The 23,412-nt window shown below is 34.0% G+C and overlaps 5 protein-coding genes across 12 annotated transcripts; 3 read left to right on the forward strand and 2 right to left on the reverse strand.

Moving 5' to 3' along the window:
* Positions 1-487: 487 nt before the first annotated feature.
* LOC120165029 (nuclear transport factor 2-like) lies at positions 488-5,001 on the forward strand. Its single transcript, XM_039174629.1, has 10 exons — positions 488-726; positions 1,118-1,185; positions 1,265-1,402; positions 1,625-1,913; positions 1,993-2,201; positions 2,310-2,493; positions 2,642-2,763; positions 2,840-2,899; positions 4,111-4,174; positions 4,530-5,001. The coding sequence occupies exons 2-10, from the start codon at positions 1,132-1,134 to the stop codon at positions 4,787-4,789; spliced, it is 1,380 nt and encodes a 459-aa protein (XP_039030560.1). The 5' UTR covers positions 488-726; positions 1,118-1,131; the 3' UTR covers positions 4,790-5,001.
* Positions 5,002-10,413: 5,412 nt separating this feature from the next.
* LOC120165063 (ethylene-responsive transcription factor-like protein At4g13040) lies at positions 10,414-14,095 on the forward strand. 6 transcript variants are annotated; one of them, XM_039174652.1, is made up of 7 exons: positions 10,414-10,501; positions 11,581-11,701; positions 11,890-12,020; positions 12,650-12,734; positions 13,069-13,249; positions 13,801-13,922; positions 14,019-14,095. In XM_039174652.1, exons 2-7 carry the CDS (start codon positions 11,659-11,661, stop codon positions 14,084-14,086), a joined length of 630 nt encoding a protein of 209 aa, XP_039030583.1. In that variant the 5' UTR covers positions 10,414-10,501; positions 11,581-11,658; the 3' UTR covers positions 14,087-14,095. The 6 variants fall into 6 exon arrangements, with proteins under 6 accessions (XP_039030583.1, XP_039030606.1, XP_039030589.1 ...); XM_039174675.1 differs by having other exon boundaries at positions 10,466-10,501; positions 11,587-11,701; XM_039174658.1 differs by lacking the exon at positions 10,414-10,501 and adding an exon at positions 10,604-10,833.
* A 357-nt stretch (positions 14,096-14,452) lies between these two features.
* Positions 14,453-16,203, reverse strand: LOC120165054 (NAC domain-containing protein 91-like). Its single transcript, XM_039174645.1, has 4 exons — positions 15,999-16,203; positions 15,484-15,770; positions 14,865-15,379; positions 14,453-14,780 (listed from the first exon to the last, which is right to left on the reverse strand). Exons 1-3 carry the CDS (start codon positions 16,144-16,146, stop codon positions 15,128-15,130), a joined length of 687 nt encoding a protein of 228 aa, XP_039030576.1. The 5' UTR covers positions 16,147-16,203; the 3' UTR covers positions 14,453-14,780; positions 14,865-15,127.
* A 400-nt stretch (positions 16,204-16,603) lies between these two features.
* Positions 16,604-20,790, reverse strand: LOC120165136 (FHA domain-containing protein FHA2-like). The gene is made up of 3 exons (XM_039174723.1): positions 20,004-20,790; positions 18,497-18,665; positions 16,604-17,044 (listed from the first exon to the last, which is right to left on the reverse strand). Exons 1-3 carry the CDS (start codon positions 20,662-20,664, stop codon positions 16,837-16,839), a joined length of 1,038 nt encoding a protein of 345 aa, XP_039030654.1. The 5' UTR covers positions 20,665-20,790; the 3' UTR covers positions 16,604-16,836.
* A 183-nt stretch (positions 20,791-20,973) lies between these two features.
* LOC120165114 (dolichol-phosphate mannose synthase subunit 3-like) lies at positions 20,974-22,775 on the forward strand. Of its 3 annotated transcripts, XM_039174708.1 has the most exons (5): positions 20,974-21,106; positions 21,388-21,457; positions 21,849-22,036; positions 22,113-22,220; positions 22,395-22,775. In XM_039174708.1, exons 3-5 carry the CDS (start codon positions 21,935-21,937, stop codon positions 22,452-22,454), a joined length of 270 nt encoding a protein of 89 aa, XP_039030639.1. In that variant the 5' UTR covers positions 20,974-21,106; positions 21,388-21,457; positions 21,849-21,934; the 3' UTR covers positions 22,455-22,775. The 3 variants fall into 3 exon arrangements, with proteins under 3 accessions (XP_039030639.1, XP_039030634.1, XP_039030646.1); XM_039174703.1 differs by lacking the exon at positions 21,388-21,457; XM_039174715.1 differs by lacking the exon at positions 21,388-21,457 and having other exon boundaries at positions 21,013-21,106; positions 21,904-22,036.
* Positions 22,776-23,412: the final 637 nt, after the last annotated feature.

Below are 23,412 nucleotides of genomic sequence, written 5' to 3' on the forward strand. Positions count from 1 at the left end.
CACCTAACCCAAAAATTTTAGACTAAATTATTGTTTTCTATAATAATAAATTAATTAGAATAATTATAAAATTAATAAAAATAACTTATTAAATTAGGTCTGATAAAGGATTTTAAAAAATCAATTAAATAAACATATAATGACTTCTAAATTTATTCATGTGTCATGATTATAAACCACTCATATAAAGTAATATTTTCTATAATTATTTATCATTTATACATAATATATAATCACAGTTATTTATAATAATTTTTTTGAATAATATTTGATAATTATAATATGATATATATTCATAATCTTTTTAACCTAATAACACATATTTTATAGATATAATTTTTCAAATTTTGAATTTATAAAAAATAATATTTTTTCTATTAGTAAAATTACTTGATAAGTTTATATGTAATAAAAATTAATTAATATTATACGCATTTTAAATAATAAATATAATATGACAAGAGTTTATCATTACAAAATAAAGATAGAAAACGTAATAATATAGATTAGATTTATTTGATATTGTTAGGGGGTATAAGTACCAAAACCTTGTTGCAGCAGTCTTTCCTTTTGCTGGCGCCTCTTCAAGATCCACAAAAACCCTAGAAACCGCCAAACTTTCTCAACAAGGGGAGGTGAGAGAAAGAGCCACCAACGCAAAAGAAGAAAAGATCAAGAATTCACTCTCATCTCTTTTTTCTTTGCGATCTGAATCTAAAAGCTCAGGTAAATAACCTCATTGTCAGCTATTTCTATACTTCATTTTATAGTATATTTTTCCTGGATGATTCTATTTCTCATTCAGATCAATTGCCAGTGCTCAATCTTTAGATTTAAGAGATGCTTTACAGGAAAAACTACAATTTGAAATTTAACTGCAACATTTGTGTTAAACTGTTGAATCCACTAGGATTTCGCTGAATAATTTTCCCGGAAGTTCTTTTATGATACATTTTTTTTGTTCAAAACACTTTGTTCGCTCGGTAGGTAGTTATGTTGGATGGTTTTGTGGTTCCCCCGGGGGAATCTATTTTCGATATCTGTTTCTTGTCTTGCTACTTAAAATTGTGGTTAGAGTTTTGCGTACTGCTTTCAATTTGCCTTTGTTGATTTGCAGGTTACAATTAGTGAATGGCATCTACACAGCAAGTCCCTGCGGGAATTACAGCTCCTGCTCCTGATGTTGTATGTTTTCCGTTTGTATTTGGATGTTTTAACAATGCACTCAAAATTAAGTTTCAATCTCTATTTTTGGTGATTTTAGGTTGGGAATGCATTTGTCCATCAATACTACCTTATCTTACATCAATCTCCTGAACTGGTTCACCGATTTTACCATGATAGTAGTAAACTTGGTCGACCCGAAGAAAATGGCATCATGAGTATCACGACGACTATGCAAGTGAGGTTTCTCTATCTATATTTGTCATGCATCTGTGCTCATCTTGATTCGAACTTTCAAATTAAGGATATGGTTCATTATCTTTTAATTTTGTTTGCTTCTTTGTTTTCTTGCTGTAGTCCAAGCCTACATTTGGAAACCACATTTCCTGCTCTTTTGAAAGCTATTTATTTGTAAGTTTGGATTGTATAATTGATTTGTGGTGCTTCTTTTGTGGACCAGGCCATCAACGATAAAATAATAGCACTTGGGTATGGAGAATTCACAGCAGAGATAACAAGTGTGGATGCACAGGACTCTCACAGTGGAGGAGTACTTGTTCTTGTAACTGGTTATTTAACTTTAAAGGACAAAGTGGGGCGGAAATTCACTCAAACTTTCTTTTTGGCTCCTCAAGACAAGGGCTATTTTGTTTTAAATGATATGTTTAGATACGTTGATGATGGCATACAGGAAAGTGGGAGCCAAGATCTAGTTAATAATAGTGAAACCTCTCTCGATCCTGAGAAAGGTGATTGGTAACCCATAATACCATCTGAAACACAGAATTGTAGTGATTTCCTCCTATTGATGTAAATGGTTGTCTGCAGATTCTTCACCTGCTTTGGAGAATCACATTGAACAATTGGAACCATTTCCAGAAGAAGCTAATGGCCAATTGTGCAATCCTTCTGAGGATGGTGATGGTTCTAATGAAGAAGAGGAAGCACCAGTGGCCGAGGTTGTCGATGATTCACAGATGGTTGCTGATTCTAACTCCAAGATCGAGGAAGTGCCAAAGAAATCATATGCATCTATTGTATGTATTAAGTAGCATTCTGCTGCGTTTTGACTTGAGTTGGTATTGGTTCTGGATATAGTTTGTGTTTTAAGCTAATAGTTTTAACTTCATCTATTATTGCTCTAGCTGAAGGTTGTGAAGGAGAATGCAATCCATGTATCAATCCCTACACATTCCCCTGTGAAGTCTTCAGCAAAATCTCATGAGCAACCAAGATCTGCTGCACCACCAGCTGCTCCTGCAACAGTATCCGATTCACAAGTTTCCAGCAACAATGGTGTAGAAAATGAGAATAATCTAGATGTGGAAGGTATACACTTTTTTTTTTCATGCCTGCACAATTTTCAACTAGTTAACATGCAATTTATTTCATATATGTTTTTTTATATATATTTTTTCTTTATGTCTATGTGCCTGTGAATCATCTGCTCAAATATACTTTTTTGATCAATGCACAGCTGAAGGTCCCTCTATCTACATCAAAGGTTTACCTTTGAATGCTACACCTAGCATGCTGGAGAATGAATTTATAAAGTTTGGACCTATTAAGAGTGGTGGTATTCAAGTTCGAAGCCAGAAGGTAAATGTTGGCTCATTTTCCACTGTTAGTTTTTGACTGTGCATTCAACTAATGTATTCTCTCTATTTCTCTACAGGGTTTCTGTTTTGGTTTCGTGGAATTCGAAATGGCAAGTTCTGTGCAAAGCGCTATTGAGGTATTTATCATTTTTTTCTATGTTGATCTTTTCATTATTTTCGTAATAATGCATTTTGTTACGTACTTAGAGATCTGTTGGCACTGGGTTGCAACAAGGTCTGCAATTCTGAACTTGCCTTTGCCCAAGCAGACATTACAGGTTTTGCTTCAGCTTATGGCAGGATTTCTAATTTAATCTCTCAAATATCACTTGAATAAAGTTATGATTGTGCCTAGATTTTAAGTGAATCTTCTGTTATTTTGTTGGAAATGCTGTTTTTTTCTAGTTGTTACTAGAAATGAGGAAAAAGGTGTTGGTCTATAATGTCTATAGATAAATATGGTGTGGACTCTAGTTGTGTAGTGCAAGGGTGATCCATGCCTTCATATGTATAAGACTAGAAGCTTGGATGTGGATTACCTCTGATAAGTTAAAGAAACATCAGGATTTGGTAGGGAAACTCGCTTGTAGAGACCAGATAAGGGATCCTAAAGCTTATTAGTTCCTCTGGTTTGGTGGTAAAAAAACAAGAAATGTATTTTAACATCTCTAAGTTATAAGATTTAAAATAAATTTCTTTTAATAAATATTTAAAATCATTTAAAGAATGACAGAAGCTTCATTGGAACATTGATGATACCAATGTTTTTCAAGGTGCTAAGACCTTCATATTGGCTGAGGCACAAAAGCCCAAAAAAGCACTTGCCAGAATAAAATGAGGTGCGCACAGACACACATATACAACACATACGTATAATCTATATTAAAAATTTTAGATTATAGATAAATAATAAATATATTCATATCGTGTTTACTAACCTTTATAAATTCGCCCTGCCTGAGTGTAGATGAAGTGCTAACTCTTATTTTTGCTGTGCCCATGTACCTAAGTGCTTGCCTTGACAACCTTGTGTGATACCTGTAGAGTTTAGCCTAAATTATCTTCTGCTGTCAATATGGAATTGCATTTCAAACATTAGGCCTGCATTCTTGCATTAAAAAAAAACAGATTTTTTGTTTTTTGGGTTTGATCATTCTTTTTCTTTAAAATCTGTTTATCCTGTTGATGGTTTCAATTTTAACTTAATCCCTGATTTGACTTTTGATGTTATTCTCCAATAGCAAAGTGAGAGGCTTACCAAAGGGAGTGGTTTATTGTTACTTTTTTCTTATTTGTTTTTTTGGTGCAATACATTTACATTTTTATTTTTTCTTCAAACATCTTTCAGGCTTCTCCTATTAATATTGGTGGGCGTAAAGCAGTTGTTGAAGAAAAACGATCAACTTCTCGAGGTAAGTTACTTTTATTTTTAACTAGAGTTTATACTAAAGTGGTCTGGCATGATTCAGTGAAAATGTCCGTAGTAGTAGGTTTCTAACATGGTAAACCAATTCATGATTATTAGAGAAATTAGAATTGAGCTTTTCTCATATATGATAATTGGATTCTTAGGTTAATGTTGAGACATTGTTTCTCTCGCACAACTTATGAAATCTGCTGTTGTTGGCATGAGACTGATGTGGCCTTGTTCAGATGAAAAATGATAGTTTAATGAGACAAATTTTGCAACATGGACTATTTTTGCATGAGACTGAAAAACTTGTGGACATTTTTGCATGTTATAATAGGACTGTTTTTCATATGCAGGTAACAGAGGTCGGTCTTCATCTGGATCTAGGGTTGGATACAGAAATGAGGGAGCAAGAGGGCGTGGAAACTACAATGGTGGAAGGGGCTATGGCCGGGGTGAGTTTGGTAATAGGAGCAACAATCGAGGAGGATATTTCAACCGGGGAGGTGATGGATATCAGAGGGGTGAGCACATGGGAAATGGTAATGGTGGCCGTGAGAGTCGCACTGGTGGGCTAGCCAAGAATGTAGCACCAACTTTATCTGCCCCTGCTTGAAGAAATTAATTTAGGAGTTGTCCGCAGAATGGCAAAAGATTTTAGATTTGGGTTTACAGGGTAGTTAGCAGAAAGAACTCAGTTTGCTTTGCGATGAGATTTGTCAATGAGGGTTTATAACAAAGAAGGGTTTTGGGTGGTCGTGCATGGTAGATTAAATTCTTGTTAACTGAGCTACTGTTATTGTTCAGGCTTTTCGGGGCACATTTACCTTTGTTGCCTTGTGGACAAGATGCATCTGCAACAAAATTTTGTTGATGGAATTTCATTTAACACCTCATCTTTGTCATCCTTATTAATTATGGGAAAATTGTGTAACGTAATTAGTTCCTCTTAACCTTTGTGGCTCCTAATAATCTAAATCCATGGCATCCTTTCTTCCCATGCCTGCAGGTACCAGGGTGCAACCATCCAACTCAGACTCATCCCCATAATCATGCAGTTGTAACCTTTCTTTCCTTTCTTTGAGCACCTTTTTATTTCTGCCTTATTGGAATCAGTCTCCCAAGCCAGTTACATCCCTCACCTTCATCATGTTGTTCCACAGTTGTCTCTCTAAAAGCTTGCATGCCAATGTCCTTTTCCTTGATTTTTGGTACTAGTATGTCTGTGAGATATCCTCGACTTTCAGCGCTGTTATTAGCTTTCACTAGCCAGTGACGGAATCAAACCCAATATTTTCGTTTAATGATAATCCAAGTCTTGTCAATTTTATTATAAGATAAATTAACTTTTGCTCCCCTTAAAATTTGGGCGTTTCACCCGAAAAATCACTTTAATCCTATATATTTTCTGATTAGGTACTGTTAAGATTATATTTTTTGATCTAACACCCTTTGCAGGAAGATACACCCCTAAATCGCGCTTTACGTCACATGCTAATTTTATAAATATTTTTAAATGAGTGCCAAATATGTCATTAATTTATATTATGGTGACATTTGTGTAAAAACGTCAGCATTAATTGTGCACATAACATGCACGGTTCCAGATTGTGCACAGCTCACACCGCATAAGTTTATTTTTTATAATAATAAATATTTTATAATTTTAAAAATTATAAATTTCATTTATTTTTGAAAAAATTATTGTTTTTTAAAATTAATTGTTTAAAAATATATAAAAAATATTAAAATAAACTTTTAATTATAATTGAGTGATCAAATGAATTATTATTCATTAATTTTTATTTTTTAACAACAGTTAATAATGTTTATTCATTTTTAATAAATTGTGCACAGCTCACCCGCACGGTTCCAGGTTGTGAACTGACTAGGGTCTTATCACAAGTTAATGAAGTGGACAATGTATGTAGTGGTTGAGTTTATTAGTATTTTAGTGTGTAATAAGTTTATTTTTATAATAATAAATATTTTATAATTTAAAAAATTATAAATTTCATATATTTTTGAAAAATATTATTGAATAATAATTCATTTGAACCATCAGTTGTAATTAAAAATTTATTTTAATATTTTTTATATTTTTAAACAATTAATTTTAAAAGGTAATAATTTTTTTCAAAAATATATGAAATTTATAATTTTTTAAATTATAAAATATTTATCATCATCATCATCATTTTTGTAAAAGAAATACTAGTTATAAAACTTTTATAAAATTATTCATATTTTAAAATACTTACCCTCAAAGTTTTTATATACTAGATTATACATATTGTGTAATTTTAATGCAAAATTTTAAATAATTTTATTAAAAATGAATAAACATTATTAAATGTTGTTAAAAATAAAAATTAATGAATAATAATTCATTTGATCCCTCAATTGTAATTAAAAGTTTATTTTAATATTTTTTTATATTTTTAAATAATTAATTTTAAAAGACAATAATTTTTCAAAAATATATGAAATTTATAATTTTTAAAATTATAAAATATTTATTATTATAAAAAATAAACTTTTGCGGTGTGAGCTGTGCACAACCTGGAACCGTGTGGGTGATCGGTGCATAATTCAAAATCCTGATGTTTATACACAAATGTCACCATAATATAAATTAATTACGTATTTGACACTCGTTTTAAAATATTTACAAAACTAACACACGAGTTTTTTACACATTTAGTAAGGCACGTCCCGAGGCCGCGCCTTCGACCACGTGGCGTAAAGCGCGGTGTAGGGAGCGCGGTGTAGGGGGCGCCTTCCTACAAAGGGTGTTAGATCAGGAAATATAATTTAAACGGTGTCTGATCGGGAATATTAAATGGAAAATGTGATTTTTCGGGAGAAACGCCTAAAATTTGAGTTTAAATGCTTAAATATGTTATTATATTTTTTATGTTTAGTGATTTGATTTCTTCTAATGTTTGTTCTTGATTTAACCTTTCCTTTCAAATCACCTTTTATTAAACTCAATTCTTAGTGATTAACCTTCTTATGAAAATGATTTTTTTAAAATTAAATTTATTTCTTTCATAACAAAATAAATCGAATTTTCTTTATAATTCCACGTATTTTAATGAAGAAATTCAATTGAGGCCGTTATTTGTGTTGGGCTTTGAGGTTCACATTTAATTATTATTGGGCTTCCCCTATATATTTATACCTCTGTAGATATTTACCAGTAAAATAATTATTTTATTTTGTCCCTCTCTAAAATTAAAATCATGCAAAATAATTATATTTTATAAATGACGAGATAAATTGAAATGGAACAATATCTACGTTCATCCAGTATTTACCAGTTTTACTTTACAATCGACTATTCATTTGATCGTAGCCGTCCGATTCATTAAACCACGTGCCTGTCACCACACAAGACCCCAATCATCTTTCAACTTTTTTGACAACCAATCAAAATTGAACCTGAAAAGTCAAACCATCGTGCGGCTAGGCACGTGTCGTTCGGTACAATTAAACAAATAAACGACATGTGTGAACGGAGTTTCACGTGTTTTGTACGGTAGGCTGGTTTAATAATCTCCTTGGAGGATCAAAGTTTTCACTTTGGTTTAATTTCCTCATCTTCTAATAAAAAATATTGTTTTTATGTTTAATTCTATTTATAGCAATCGCTTGAGTATGCCTTCGTTATCATTATTGAGTCGTTAATTATCATATTTATATGAACTCGTAAAGTGATTTTAATAATAAAATTGAATGCTATTATTTTAGTTTAGTTTACACTATTTGTAATTATTATTATTTAGATCTTCGATTTTATTTATGAAATCTAGTATACAATCCCTTTAAACTAACTAGTTGTTCGTTCAATTTAATATAAAATTTAATTAATTATCTAACAAAAATTAAGATCCAACTTCAATTTATCTGGACTTAAAAAAGATTAATAACTAAACCTTGGAAAGTCAATCAACATTTTATTTTTGTTACGTTAGATTACAAAGTTGGCATCTAAAAATATATTTTTTACATTAAAAATATGATTAAGTCTTTTAAAGAAGAAAATGGCTTGAAAAGACATAATAACGCGTGCTAAATTTCCATAGCTTGAAAATAATAGAAAAGTCTAGAAAATATCTTAATATTAGAATTTATGAGTTTGAATGTGTTTTAAGATATGATTCTATCATGAATATAGTTTTATTTGGAAATATATTACCCTCTTATATTATAGTGTGGTCTAATGTTTACTTTATTAACTATATAAGTTTTCCAATTATCTTTGCACTATCATTTTATTCTCAATTAATCCTATGTATTATTATGTCTTATAATTACTTTCATGATATTTTTCTTGTAACTTTTAATCGGAACACATATTTTTTAATGAAAAATACCTTCAAAATAACGGGTAAAACGAAATGATAATATTAGATCAAAGTGAAAATTGTTATAAAGAACAATATAGAAAACCTTTGAAGTTATAAATATAATTATAAATATAAATAACATTCATGTCAATAATTATCATAACGATTAAGCATCAGAAAACATAATAAGATGAATAGAGAATTGTTAGTTAGAATAGATAAATATATAGCATGAGAAATCCAGATAATAAAGAAGGGGAAATGCTTATAGGGTTGGGGTTGGCGGGACATTATCCACAGCGGTAGCTATGCTTATTTGCCATTGGCAGACCGCCCCACCTATCAGCTCATCGTCGGTGCCCTTCGCTCATTACCAACCCTATTTAATAATTTCTTTCTATTACCTCCTTCCATTACTACCCCTTTGCTTTGCCTTTAACCCGCCACGCTGTCCTAAACTTTTGTGTATAAAAAAAAAAAAATAATATATTATAATCATACTAAATTACTAAAAAAACATATAATTATGTAACGTGTCTTACTTTTATTTTTCCGAATTGTCCTTTTGATATTCCTTATGAAGCTCTTTTTTTCCCTTCTGACAAATGAATAGATAAATAAAATTAATTATTGTTTAATTAAGCTCCTTTATCTTGATGAAAACTATATACTTTTTGAGAAAAATATACATGAGAACTTATAACTTTTGAGGTAGTTATCAGAAAAAAATGGATAATAGTTTTAGTAAAATGTAATTTTTTAAAATACACTAGAGTTAAATTATGTAAATATTCTTTATTGTATTAATAGTTAATATTTAATTTATTAATTAAATTGATATCATATTAATTCATAATATTATATCTAATCAAATATTCATCCAATATCAAAACGTACCAACTGACAAATGAGAATCTTTTTATCAAAATATATCTTATTAAAATATAATAGCTTAAGAGTATATAAGATTCTCAAATTAAAAAAAAAACTAAATTAATTTTATGAATAGGTTTTTTAGTTAATTACATCTTTATATCTTAAAATTTTATCAATTCATCCTTTTCATTATGCTAACTATTAAATTTAATAATATTTTGTTAATTTTTAAATATTTTTAAAATTTTAATATATATTATTAAGAAAATCTATAAATTTACGTAACAAAAATACCATGTGTCACATAATAGTAATATATTAAAAACTAAGGTTCTATAATCAAAATTGTTCAATTTTTTTTAATTAATTCAATTTCTTGATTTAATGATTGAATTGAATTAATTTACTTATTTGAAAATTTAATTAAGTGCATAAAATTCAAAAAATTGTATTTAGTTTTTTAAAAATTTAGAGGGCCCATACACCTTTAAACCATTTTATTCAGATAAATCTTATTCTTTGTGGCATCAAAATAAAATCTTATATTATAATTTATATATCCAAATAAAAAATTAATTAAAAAATTCAAAGTGAATCCCTTATAAAGATAAAAGCGACCTAAGAGAGAGATGGTATTTAGGAAAAAGAGGGGTAAAATGGGAATCATACGGTACACAAAACACAAGCATAAGTTCTCTCGTTCATATTAATTCAACATTCTCTCTCTTTTTCCACAAATACTTGGCCTTTGGCTTGGCTGTTGGCTTTGTTTGATTTTTCTTTTTGCCCCTTACACCATTAGCAGCTTCACGACCCTTTGATAAAAATGGGTTTTAACTAAAAAAACTCGGGGGGAAATTTAACATAAAAACAAACAACAAAAGGTGGTAGATGCATGCGCCACCACCACAAGACCAACTTCTTAAATTCACTCTTTTGCTACTTCTTTCACTATCTTCCTCCATTCTTTTGTATACAACAATCAATCCTCAGATTTCTTTTGCCAGGTTTTGGTTTTAATCCTTAAAAAAGAAACCTTTTCTAAATCTCCTCGGTTTCTACGCTATCTCAACCATCACCTTTGCTTTTCCCTTTCTCAGGTACCAAACAATTGATGAAAACAACGACTTTTCTTTCGTTTTATTTATTTTGTTTATTTATCTTTTTCTCTGTAATGGTTTCTTTGCCTTTCCTGGTCATGGAGGCATGACCATTTTTTCGCTTTGATTGGCTTAAAGAAGGCTTTGGCTTTGTGGGTTTCTTTTTCTCTTTGTTGTGTGTGTGTTTTGGGTGTTGGGTTTTTTGTTCTCTTGTGTTTTTTACTGCCTTCGCTTCCATGAAAGGTGGTAGGTTAGCGGGGCTGACTTGTTTTCCAGGGGAGTTGGGATTTTCATTAGGCAGACTCAGTGGACAGCTTTGTTAGCTTCACATGATGGGAGTTTTGGCTTTACTTTATGCAAATTATGATGAATTTCTCTCTCTCTCTCTCTCTTAAATGAAAACGAAAACTATTGTTGAACTTTGCGTCATCTTGCCCCCTTATCCGGAGCCTGGTTAACTTTTAGAAGTGAATACCATTTCAATAGGGGTTGAGGGTTGACTGAAAACGTTTCATGTGATTTGCGTTGGTTTGTTCATATTATTTTTCTGAAATTTCATCTGTTAAAGATTTCTGTTTTACCAGCATCAAGTCTATTGTTTTCCAATCCGTGCATGGACTTTAGATTTAACCCCTAGCTTCTCTATGTAGCATTATTGAAATCGAAATCGAACGTAAGTGTTATGAGAAAATAGTTGGTTTTCAGCCTACCGAATAGAAGTATGTATGGTTGATATTTGATAACAAAAAAATGATAAACATCTGGGAGTTTCATCCGGCAATTCTATTTTTACTTGAATTTCTTGTCTAAATTGCTTAGGAGCATCATCAAGTTACTTGCATTGACCCGTAGTTTTGAATTTTGATGGGCTTCCTTGTATCTCTTGTCCTTTTTCTCATTTTGCTTTATAGCTAAGTAGAATAGGTGATATCTTAGTTCCTGTTTACTTATCTTATGAAGCTGTGTCCTATATCAGCCTTCTGGTTTAACTTGCCATCCTTGTCATTTTCTAATATGTTCTTTATTGTTCATCATTTTCTAATTGCTTAATCCACTTATAAATCTCCCATCTTTGGTAGCCTTAGGGGCACGGGCATACAGATTGATGCAAAGGACGATCTATTTAGCCATTGTTCACTGATTAAAAGGTTGTCAACATGGTGAGCTTACGCAGACGCAGACTCCTGGGACTCTGCTCTGGTAAACTGTAGTTGAGATGCACTTTATCTTGCACGTAATTAATTGCTTCTATCGATATCAATGTGTAGGAACATTTGCCATATCATGTTATATAAAGTGTGCCCTTCAATTGTTTGCCTCAGTATTAAGTAAAAGTTCTAAATTATGATCGAATAATGTCATTCACGAAATTTGATGACCATTTGTAGGGAAGAGTTCCTTTTTGACTCCACTTCCTAAATTTTTTGATAATGGAAATGCCTCTGAAAGTTCAAGCCAAAATGCAAAATCAGTTAGTGTGCATTCCATGCCCTCTGATTCTATCAACCACATGCAATGGGTAAGATTGCATTATTAATCAATTGACCAGGTGTAGTATTAAATGGTTTCACTTTTAATTAGCTTCTTTGTTGTGGCAGTATCAGTTGTTTGTATTACTATTTCTTTTTCCATTGTGTATGAACATGGCAGCTTGCTGATATTCTTTTTACCTTTTTTTCCCTTGGCCATGTATGTGATTCTAAGGATTCCTTTGCCAGTAAGAAGAAATGAAAAGGATATGACAAATTAATGAATTGTGGATGCTTGGTCAGTCCATTGCATCATGGGGCACCCTTTCTTATTAGAAAAAACCTTGTTTACTAGGTCATGGTTCCCTTTTGAGATTGAATTATAGGATAAATAGTCAGTTGTCAACTACAAATGGTATTTAACAACTGTTTGCATTACAGAATCTGTTTTATTGTTTGTGGAAACCCTTTGCTGTTTTGAATTTTTAATCAATATTTTTTGCTTTTTTAGTTTATTTAATTGGCACGCATGCAAACAGAGATTCATAATGAATATATTAAGGGGTTGTGATTCAGACTCTGAAGTTCATGATAGATAAATACCAAGTGGCATGCATTGTTTAATTCTGTCCTTTACTTCAGAATTACACTTAAATGTAACTATTTAATGCTCTCTCAGAAAAGCATTGCTAAGGTTAGCTGTGGATCACCAAACATCTCTGGTTCTGGTTCATCAAAAGAGCATCATAATCAACCTTTTTCGGGTTTGTATCTTTGGAAACACACGCTCCATATGTTCGTTAATATTGTCAAAATTGAAAATTTTACTTGTCTATGGCTTCTTGTTGGCTTCTTGCCGCTTCTGATAAATGACATGTTTGACATAAATAGAGGCAGTTTCAGGAGGAGTCGGTGTTTAACTTTTACCCCTTTTTTGTTAGAATAAAGCTGAACTTATGTATATCTCGGAGCTGAGTCAATGCTGTGCCGCTTCCTTATTAAACATGTAGTTTACTCATTAGAGTCAAAGTCTGATGCTATGAGCCGATTTATTTTTTACATTTTGACTGATGGCTTTGTAAAATGTATAATCTGTAGAGCAACCGATCAAACGAAGGAAGCGACACAGAAGGAAGCATGTTTCAAATCAAGAACCTTGCTTAATGAGGGGTGTATACTTCAAAAATATGAAATGGCAGGCTGCGATAAAAGTTGACAAGAAACAGATTCACTTAGGCACTGTTGGTTCACAAGAAGAAGCTGCCCGCTTATATGACAGGTAATAAATTAGCTTTTATCTTTCTTGTAATGATTGCTACTGCAACTTCTTCAGAAACTCATCACTATATGTAATCCAAGTATTGCTCAACTTTTAACCTTTAAACTTTATATATTGTTGTCTGATATGAACATGTCGTTTTCATTTATTTTCATGCTTAACTTAGCATGAGGTAAAATCGTTCTTCTTCATGGTTATTAATGAATTTCATTGGAAGGGTTCATGCATATTGATGATAAATACAACGAAGTGCTACTCGTATGCAAATTCCACAAGAATATGGGATGGTATGTATGAAAAGCTGTGAAGGTATATGCGATTAGTTTCTCTATATGAAGGATTGTTTAGGAGCTAAATTTTTCTGGCATTTTTTTCCGTATAGTTTACCTTCTAAAATTTTAACTGGCTTTTTTGCCATAGACTATAAGTAAACAATGCTGGTTTGTGCTAATTCTTGACGTGCTAAGATGTGGTCCTAGCATTGATTTTTTTGGCAATATAAGTGTCCTACTGCATAGCTATGTTGATAGATCGATAATTTTAATATGCAGAGCCGCTTTCATGTGCGGAAGGGAGCCTAACTTTGAGCTTTCGGAGGAGGAAAAACAAAAGCTTCGGAAGTTCAAGTGGGAAGAGTTTTTGGCATATACTCGCCATTCAATTACCAATAAAAGTAAAATCCTATTGCGTATTAATGATTGTCTACCCTTATTATCTCAGCTGTTGTAACATAAACATTCAATGGGTTTATTTTGAATGATGATTATAGAGTACAAGCGAAGGCTCGGAGTCGGACCACAGAAAAGCTCTGAACCTGCAATAGAGGATGGTCAGTGACTGGGAACATTAAATGGGTCAATAGCTTCTCAGCTTCGAAAGTATTCGAATATAAGTAATCATGCATACAAGCACTTTTCGACATGGGTAGATTTGACTAAATCTTCCTTCAGATTTTTTCATCAATTCTGCATAATCATCTGCAAAGGCTAAATAACAGACAGCAGCAACATAGTTTAAATTCAAGCAGTAATATCTAAGACAACATAGGGTTACACATAAGATCACTTCTAATTCTTATTTTACAGTCTTAAAACCCTTAAACGATCAAACAAGCGAAAAAGCAAAACAAAATGGGAACATTCTTTACTTTCTGCTGTGTTAGCTAACAATTATCTTGAGAGCGTCTAGCTCTTTCTTACAGCTGAAATGTGATGTTTCAACCAACTTGAGCATCTGCAGTTTCTACATGACTGTCATGCAGAAGACGTGGTTTTTTTCTAGGTTTCTTGATTGAGTCAGATGGTTTCATCACACCTAAACACGGCCAGCTAAAGGCTTCATTTTCAGCAGGCAAGCACTCCTGTCTGTTTTTCTCTTGGAGGTAGGGTTCATTGATATCAAAAATTGAATCCAAGAATTCAACATCTTCTATGTTGGTGATATATTGGTCTTGAATCCAATTAGAGTTGTTAGTTGGCTCTGGTTCTTTGAATAGCCCGTCAAATGATCCTCCATCATAGTATGAAAAGTCCTGAGAACATACAAAAACAGCCTACTTCTTTGTAGCTTTATAATCGTCTGCATTATCAAATGACTAATAAAAATAGATTTTTACCATCGGAATTAAATTGTTATCGGCAAGAGGCAGCCCGAAGCTTGAAGGCACTTCGAATAGTTCAGCTGCACTTCTTTCCATGGTGATGGTTTCATCATCACCATCAGTAAGAACTGAATTGCAGGACTTATTATCCTTTTCAATGGTGTTATACAGTTTTTGAACCCCATTCTTGTCTTCAGGTCCACTGCATTCCTTTGACATCTTTTTAAGGTGTAAAGTTTCCTGAGCCAGAGAAATGAGCATTCTTTTTAGATAGTCAATCATCTAAGATAAACGATTATGAAATTTAGCATTGGGCATCTTACTTTTGGAATCACATCCTTATCAACAGGATTTACCAAACTAGATGATAAGTCAGAGACTGCATCCTCACTAACCATATTATGTTGATTACTTTTTTCTCCGGCACAGCTATCATGAACACCATAACCTTCATTGTCCTGACCTGATTGACCAGCATTAGTGCTCGATAAATCAACTCTTCTCTTCAGTTTGCAAAGGTTGAAAGTTTTCTACAACACATTAAAGCAAATAAATGAACCCTAAAGCTAAAAGAAAAATGTTTGTAGCAGTGAAGCTTATGAATAAACTTCAATCAAATGAAACGAAGACTTACTTGATCAGTGTCAGATGAGTTAAGGTCAGCCTTGAGTTCATACTCATGCATAACCCAACAAGTCTTGATTTTGTTTCCATCATTACATTGACCTTTATAGTAAACCAAGGTCTTCTTGGTGCCAATTAACTTCCGTGTTTTAGGGTCTATAACTTTACGAGCATTGCCCGTAGGTTTCCAATAACCGTCACGGGTTGTACGGTTAATACGTTTACTATTTCGATATTTGTATTTTGGTGAGTATATAAAATACCATAATCGATCCCCGGTCTGCAATTTCGAACTCTCTGATAAAACAAGCACATACCCATATTTCACCAAATTGGGTACATGAAAAAAGTCACAACATGATCAACAAAGCTTTAGTTTTTTTTTGTATGATCCATTTGGACTAAACTGGAGTTCATAAAAACTATATTTCTCCTTAGATAGTACTAATGTCCAGATTTCAGCAGCAAAGAAAGAAACTGTTACAGCAAACATGCGCAATATATATAAACATATATATAATTTACCAGCTAATTGCCAAGGCTCCCACTGGCAGATGTCGGGGACTTCATCAATAACTTGGACTAGAGAATGACGGTCGGAGGTTTTGATGTGCAGAAACTCGATAAGTTCTTCATCAGTTGGGTGGAATCTGAATCCCTTAACTGTATTCATCGTATCTCATGCGATTTGCTAAAACGAAAGCAGTAATAAGAAGCTGGAGATGAAATGAAAAAAAGAGCGCTTAGAAGTTTGTGCCAAAATGTTAACCTCGTACATAAACATACTCTCACCTTGCTCGCTAAGTTGTAGTACAAATATTCCAAGTGGATCCCACTAAACGTGTCAATCTTTTATTGTTTGCAATATATTTACCAATAGTCTTCATCTTAGTTGCTATTTCCAGGCCAAGTTTGTGATTTATTCGAATGTGATTAGGTATGAATAAAATTTGACAACTTTAATGATCAAATTTATAACTTTTAAAGATTTATTGACCAAAACAACCATTTTAACATAATTCAACGCTCTCTGGTGTACTTTACCCTTGCTAATATTAGAATGTTGCCGGTGAATATTACCCTCTTTCCTGGAAGGAAAGTTTCATTGACATCATAAAATGAGCTGAGAATTCATCCAAAGGAAGGCAAAATAATAAATGAAAATTGATGCCAAATTGCCAATACATCTTAAATGCATACAGCCCAGTTCAGAGCTCAAAGTGAGTGAATCTAAAAGGAGATAAAGAGAGAAGAACATTAGCATCTTCATATGCTACACTCCACAATTTCTGACTTCCCAAACATGGCATGTAAGATGACCATGTAAGGGAATGCTGTTTGTGCAGTTCGTGTTACCGTTGCTCTACGAAAGTAAAGATACAAGAGAGACGAACTCCTGTGTTACCCGACCCTTGGATCTTGTGTTGATGACAAAGTGTTCAGGGTATTTTCTCAACAACATAAGCAGACCATACCATGGTTTCCCCTTGGATTCGGGACCAGGCCAGTCCTCGGATGTAAGATATCTTCGAACTCTGCTATGATGCCAGACATTACTAAATTGCTCAATGTGAGAAAGGAGGCATGGTGGCCAAGAGATGCCCAAAAGGTAAACGACAGTGAATGGAGATGAGAAGCTGTGAAAGAGTTAGCTAGAATTATTAGAGGACATTCTTTTATTCAATGTGAAAATGAATTACAAAATGCTTGGGTCAAAACCCTCTTCTAAGCCAGGTTTTATATAGCCCAAATTACAATCAAATATTAACTACTTATTACTAACAAACTTCTTAGAAAACTAATTTCAATGGTGTATTTACACAGGAAAAGGATGATCTTTCATATCAACAAGTACACCAATTTATAAGAGATACAATGCTCATCAGCTTTCCTCTAACTGCCTAACAACTCCAGCTAACCACTTAACAGACTAACTGCTTAATACATGTGCATATTTCTTTAACAGCAATACACGTGCATGTTCTTTAACAGTCTAACACTCAACCAACTGTAACAAGAAAGGCAAAGTAAGCAATCTTGTAAAATATAAAGGCTGAGATAAACCAAATGAGAGAAAACACAAAGCAGGAAAAAAAATCAAAACTCTTAAGCAAACATTAGACAATGGAGATCCGTTCAACTTTCCGGACTAGGGATGGCAGAATGACCCGAACCCGACGGGGAAACCCGAAACCCGATCAAGTTCGGGTCGGGTATCGGGGAATTTTTAGGGTTCGGATTCGGGGCAAGGTATCCCCGCCCTGATTATATATATATATATATAATATTTTATATTTTTATATTAATTATATATAATATTTTATATATTTTATATTAATTATATATATAATATTTTCGGGTTCGGGTTCGGGTATAATATTTTGGATCGGGTTCGGGGCAAAAAAAATCCCCGACGGGGCGCCCCGATAAAAACCCCGTCGGGGATCGGGTCGGGGTCGGGGATTCATTTCGGGTTCGGGGACGGGTCGAGCAAAACTCGCCCCGAACCCGCCCCGTTGCCATTCCTATTCCGGACATCCAAACATGTCAAGGAGATTACACAACCTCTAAATCATTGAATTTATAGCCACTTCAAACAAAAGGAAATTAGGAGAGGAAAGAATTTGAGCAATTTAAAATCAATAAATTATGACAGATTAAATCTTGTTTTCCCCTCTAAATTGCAGAGGCAAAAAGGAAACACACATGAGGAGAAAAATAAATAAGTAGCACTATTAGTGGTGATTGTTGCCATTATCATTTCTTCACAAAGACTCTCTTCTTTTTTCTTTCCCCGATGCGTATAGATTGTATTCATGGCCTCCCTAACTTTTAAGTGCACTTCTACGCTAAAATTTCCATGCCAAAATTTTTAAAGAACAAAAATAAGGGGAGAATCAAAAGAAAACACAAGGACTACAGTCAACTAGATAGGAGTGTCATCACCAAAAAGCAGTAAAAAGATGCAGGGCCAAAAGAAATGGAACTAAAATAAGATTTAAATCACTCAAAGCTCAAACCTAACCTCAGTGTGGAGTTTCTCCATGGCCATCCATTCTCCAGGACCACAAAGATCCGAAAGCAAAGTAGCTACAGAAGAAACCACATCCTTTTCTTCCAACTGCATAAGTTGTTGATTATCTGATTCACGGTCAACTCTTGATCTTCCCTCCCCTTTCTTCTCTGCTGGAAATGCAGATATTACCATGCCAATGGAATGGTATTTATTATCCAAAGGAGGAACCTTCAGTTCCGAAGTTCAGGTAAAATATAGAGAGAAAAATATCGATGAACTGAATGAGAACAACATAAATGAATGAAAGCTCATGTACAAGGATGAAAAGCTGCTCGTGGGTCAGTGTATGACCAAAAAGAAAGAGAAAGGGCATCAGAAAACAATGGAACCGGTTCATGAAATCTTATAAATCATTTTTTGGTGCGATAAAAGTCAAATGCAACTTTTGAAATGATAGAGACTGCAATGCATAGCTGATTTATCATGACTAATACACCTAAAATCTCATAGACTACATGGTAACCGAAAAACATACTTTGGCAACTAAAATCTTGCTTATTTTCAGGTTGAGAGGCAGGATGTCTTAATAGTATGATTCCGTTTCAAAGATATAATCTGATTAACACCAATAATAAGCTAAATAACAAATAGTAGAGTCATAGAAAAAGAAACAACAGCCAATAATATTATGAGAAAGGCCAAAGAGTAATGAGCATGTGAGTGGCAACAAAACATAACAAGTGCCAGAAAACCAAATTCAGCCCACCATGACTGACCAATTACGGCAATTTGTAACATCTATAGAGTATTAAACCAGTGTCAATCAGTACTTCCAAACATTCTTCTCTCTCTTCTATGGAGGCACTGTTAGTAATTTCATTAAAAGCTTGAAGATGACTGCATTTGATGTTCTGCAGACTCTGCAATTCCTAAGGAGTATCTTTACTGACTACCAAAGAAGTAAAAATAACTCAAAGCCAGGACAGCCCAATGAATTAGTGTGATTCTCCAAAACCAGATCATGATTCAGTAGGTGCTGCAGGTAAGCACTGCTGATAATTTAAGGAATAATGCAACGGGATGCTCATAGAAAAAAATGATCTCACAGATTAAACCAGGATATCAACAAGAATGAAGATTAGAAACAAAAAGACCACCTGGAAAAAAGGATTAGTGTTCAATCTAGAAGCGTATTTTGAGCGCTGCAAAGAAAAACCAAGAATAATAACATTGGAGAGAATGAACCAAGGAGCTAAATAGTTAAGGCAAGTAATAGCAGAACTCTATGTTGGAACATAAGTATCCTAAAACAAGAAGCAAATTTGGTTCTGTATCATCAATAACTAAATATTCAGAAAACAATAAAATTTAAAAAGCAATGGTTGAAGAATGACAAGTTTTCTTCCTAGAGTTCCACAATGACAACTACCAGGAAATAATAAAAGACAAAATGTGATCAAACAATCGCATAAATGATAAACTTTAAGAGAAAAAAAATAGCGAACTATACTGACCTAATACTCCGGTCAACCCCACTTTCCCTCCGGATCCGGCCTCCGTCCTACTATACCAATCTTCCCTCCTAACCTTCTTCCCACCACTCCCAACATCTTCTTCCTCCCCGTAATCCTCTTCATAATACTCTCTTCCTCTGCCCTTCTTAGCTCCCGCCATCGCAGCAGAACCCGCCACGGAACCCACCGTCCTTCCCATTTCCGCACCGCCATGATGAGCATAATGCGGTACACCTCCAGCTGCTGACCCTGCACCCGCCGTCTGGTAAATCGAAACATGGTGCCTAGGCGCAAGGGCTCCACCGAGAATACTCCTCACGGGGAGAAGAAAGTAAAACTGTTTGTCCCCGATTTGGAGGAGGTCCTGTGAATCGAGCTTGACGGGAGGGTTACCAGGAAGGTGGAGGACACCTTCGACGAGGCAGCCGTTTTTGCCGAGGACTTCGAGCGCGAAACGGCGTCGGGTGAAGTCGTAAAAGATGCGGGCGTGGTGGCGGGAAATGTTCATACCGCCTCCGAGGCTCGCTAAGTCGACGTCGACGGTGGATTTCTTGGAGTTGCGGCCGAGCATTATGGAGTAGGTTTGCATGTAGTATTCGAAGTCTTCCCCTTGTAGCTTGGCGAATCCCGCCTCCACGTCGCTCCCACCCGTCGTCCTCATCGCTCGATTGCTGATTCGATTGATTGGTGGAATGGCTTGTTCAAATAATGAGAAGGGTATCGGAGTTTGCAGGAAGGTTTGTCCCCTCCGGTCCAGTTTACCTCCTAAGATTTATCATATTTCATAATTAACGATCGTGTTTTTTCAATAATTCATGATTAACCATTGTGGGGTTAAAGAAAAATCCCAACTTTTGTTTCTTTAAACTAAAGCCCAAAGCCTAAAATATCCAACTTTGGTGTCTTTCTCTTTGGCAAAAGCCCAGTTTTGTTTTCTTTATTCTTTTGCTTTCTTCAAACTCAAATTGGAGCCCAAATAACCCAAGTTTCATGTTCGAAACCAGTTGAAAAATACCTCTCCCTGCCTTTTGTCTTGCTTTCCGGTTCCATGTTCTTCTTCTTCGGCTGCCGATCCAATTGACTCTTCCCCTATATCGTCAAAGGTATATTCTTTAATTACTCGATTTACTCATTATTCCATTTGATTGTTTGAGTAAACAGAAATAATAAATTGAAACTTCCAATGAATTTTTTAATGAGAACCATAGGCTTTGGATTCCTTTGTTGCAGAAAGCAAAATTGAACTTTGAAGAAAATTAAATAAAAAAAGGAAATTTTTTAACTAGCTATTGCATCTGATGACAGTTTATATAGTTTCGATCTGTTTGGATTACTTTTCCTTTAATTGTGTGCGTTTATTTTTCTTCGTTTAAATTGGTTTTAGGTGTTTAGCTAAGTAATGTAGATTTGAGAAATGACTGATCCCTATACGTGAGTTCATCAGCTGATGCTGGGGACGTTTTGAGCTAGGGCTTTGAGTTACATGATCATGGAATGATTACTAAATAATATTTCTGCTCCATCTCTTAGAGTAAACTGGATATGAAAACTGGGTTTGCTAACGAGTGCCCCTAAGGAGCTCTTTAATGTTAGTTAATGTACCATTGTATTGAATGTAGCAGTTGATAACTTTTTATCTCCAATGTATTGGAGGAAGATAATACTATTTGTAGCATGTTCATTGTTGTTTCTGTTGTGTTTTTTTCATTTTTTTCCCCAACCGATAATGAAGAGTGGGCAAACTGATTGTTGTTTCTATTTATCTCCAGAACTCCTTTCTTGGTGATTTTGTCTACTTCATTTTGCAGTCTAGCTTCCCATTGCTTATGCATTTCGATTTTTCAGCTGCACAGTTTTTCTTCATCTGTTTAAAGGTTTAAGTGGTTTGAAATAAAATCAGGAGTTCTGAGCTAGTTTTCATTGCCAATCCGATGAAGCATGTTCTAAAGCTTCTCTCTCTGCTGGTGGTCATCTCTGCACTTTGGATCGGCCTCTTGCAGGCATCTATAATACCACAAAGCCATACTTGGTTGGTGAGTTTCTTTTCTTGCTTTAGTGTTCTGTTATATATGTCCACTTATGCATTTCCCTACTTATGCATTTTTCCAGCTTCCCATCTATTTTATTGTGTCACTTGGATGCTATGGTTTATTAATGGTCGGAGTTGGTCTAATGCGATTCCCTACTTGCCCCGAAGAAGCATTGCTGCTGCAGCAGGTATTTTGCTTCTCTCTGTCCCGTTTTATTCGCGTACATCCTCTCCTTTTGTTTTCCCGGTATGTTCTTCTTAACATCTTCTGAGAAGTTTGGATGAGTTTGACGATGGCAACAATTATAATTTATTGGTGTGATTAGTTATCCGTGGTTCTATAATATGTGGTATGTTCATAGGACATTGCAGAAGCCAAGGACTTCCTGAAGCAGAAAGGGGTTGATGTTGGTTCCGACTGATAGTTTTTCCGATAACATCTCTTCTTCGACTCAAGTGAGAACAAATTGCTGCGAGCTTTACCGATGGACATCTGTTTTGGAACAGAGAGAAAAGGTACAAATTGGGAACTAACTACAAAGTCTGCATTACTTTCATAGAAGAATTATTTCCTCTGTGTCTAACGTCTGTTGAGGAGTATATTTGGTAAAACAAATGAGTTACCATTTGTTGAGTAATTTCACATCAATAGAACACATCGAAATCTGAACAAAGCTTCATTGTTCATCATATTTTGGATCGGTTGACCTCTAATTGATATGATCCACTCTTGTCTCAGTCTAGTATGTTGCTCAGATTATTCTTATTCGACACTCGTGTTTGACAACAAGAGGATGTGATCTGGAAGATCTTCCAAAAAGATTTTTTTAAAAGAAAAATATAGCCATATCTACATATACACCCGTATTCGACATGCATGAGGCCGAGTACCTTGACGGTATGCTTTTCCTCTTAAATTTTCTAACTTGTTCCATGCTCCAACAAATGACCCCTTTCTTTGCGCATCACGAGTGCAAAATTTGTCGCTTTGAAGTTTCCCCAACTTCTGAGAAAGGGTAAAGCACATCCTATGTCCATATTTAAATAATTATTTAAAAAGATTATTAATCTTATCAAATTATTAAAAAATAATTATTTTGAATTTTGATAAAACTAGTGATTATTTTATTATATTTTACTCCAAATTCAACGTTTTAATATGTTTTAGCTTTTGAGAACGACAGTGTCACTAGTCGTATCTTGGAATTGAAGAGTCGACACGAATTTCATTTTTTTAAGGGCTTGTATGGCCAATTTCCATGTTACTTGCCATTGTATTTGTTGAATTCTCATATTTTATTAGTACATGAATTTATAAAGTGGGTATTCCCCAAACACAATTTTAAAGATGAGCAAGCAAACGTCAATTTCGTTACCCAA

This window comes from Hibiscus syriacus, unplaced genomic scaffold (assembly GCF_006381635.1).
Source record: "Hibiscus syriacus cultivar Baekdansim isolate YM2019G1 unplaced genomic scaffold, ASM638163v2 tig00002919_pilon, whole genome shotgun sequence".
NCBI lineage: Eukaryota > Viridiplantae > Streptophyta > Magnoliopsida > Malvales > Malvaceae > Hibiscus > Hibiscus syriacus.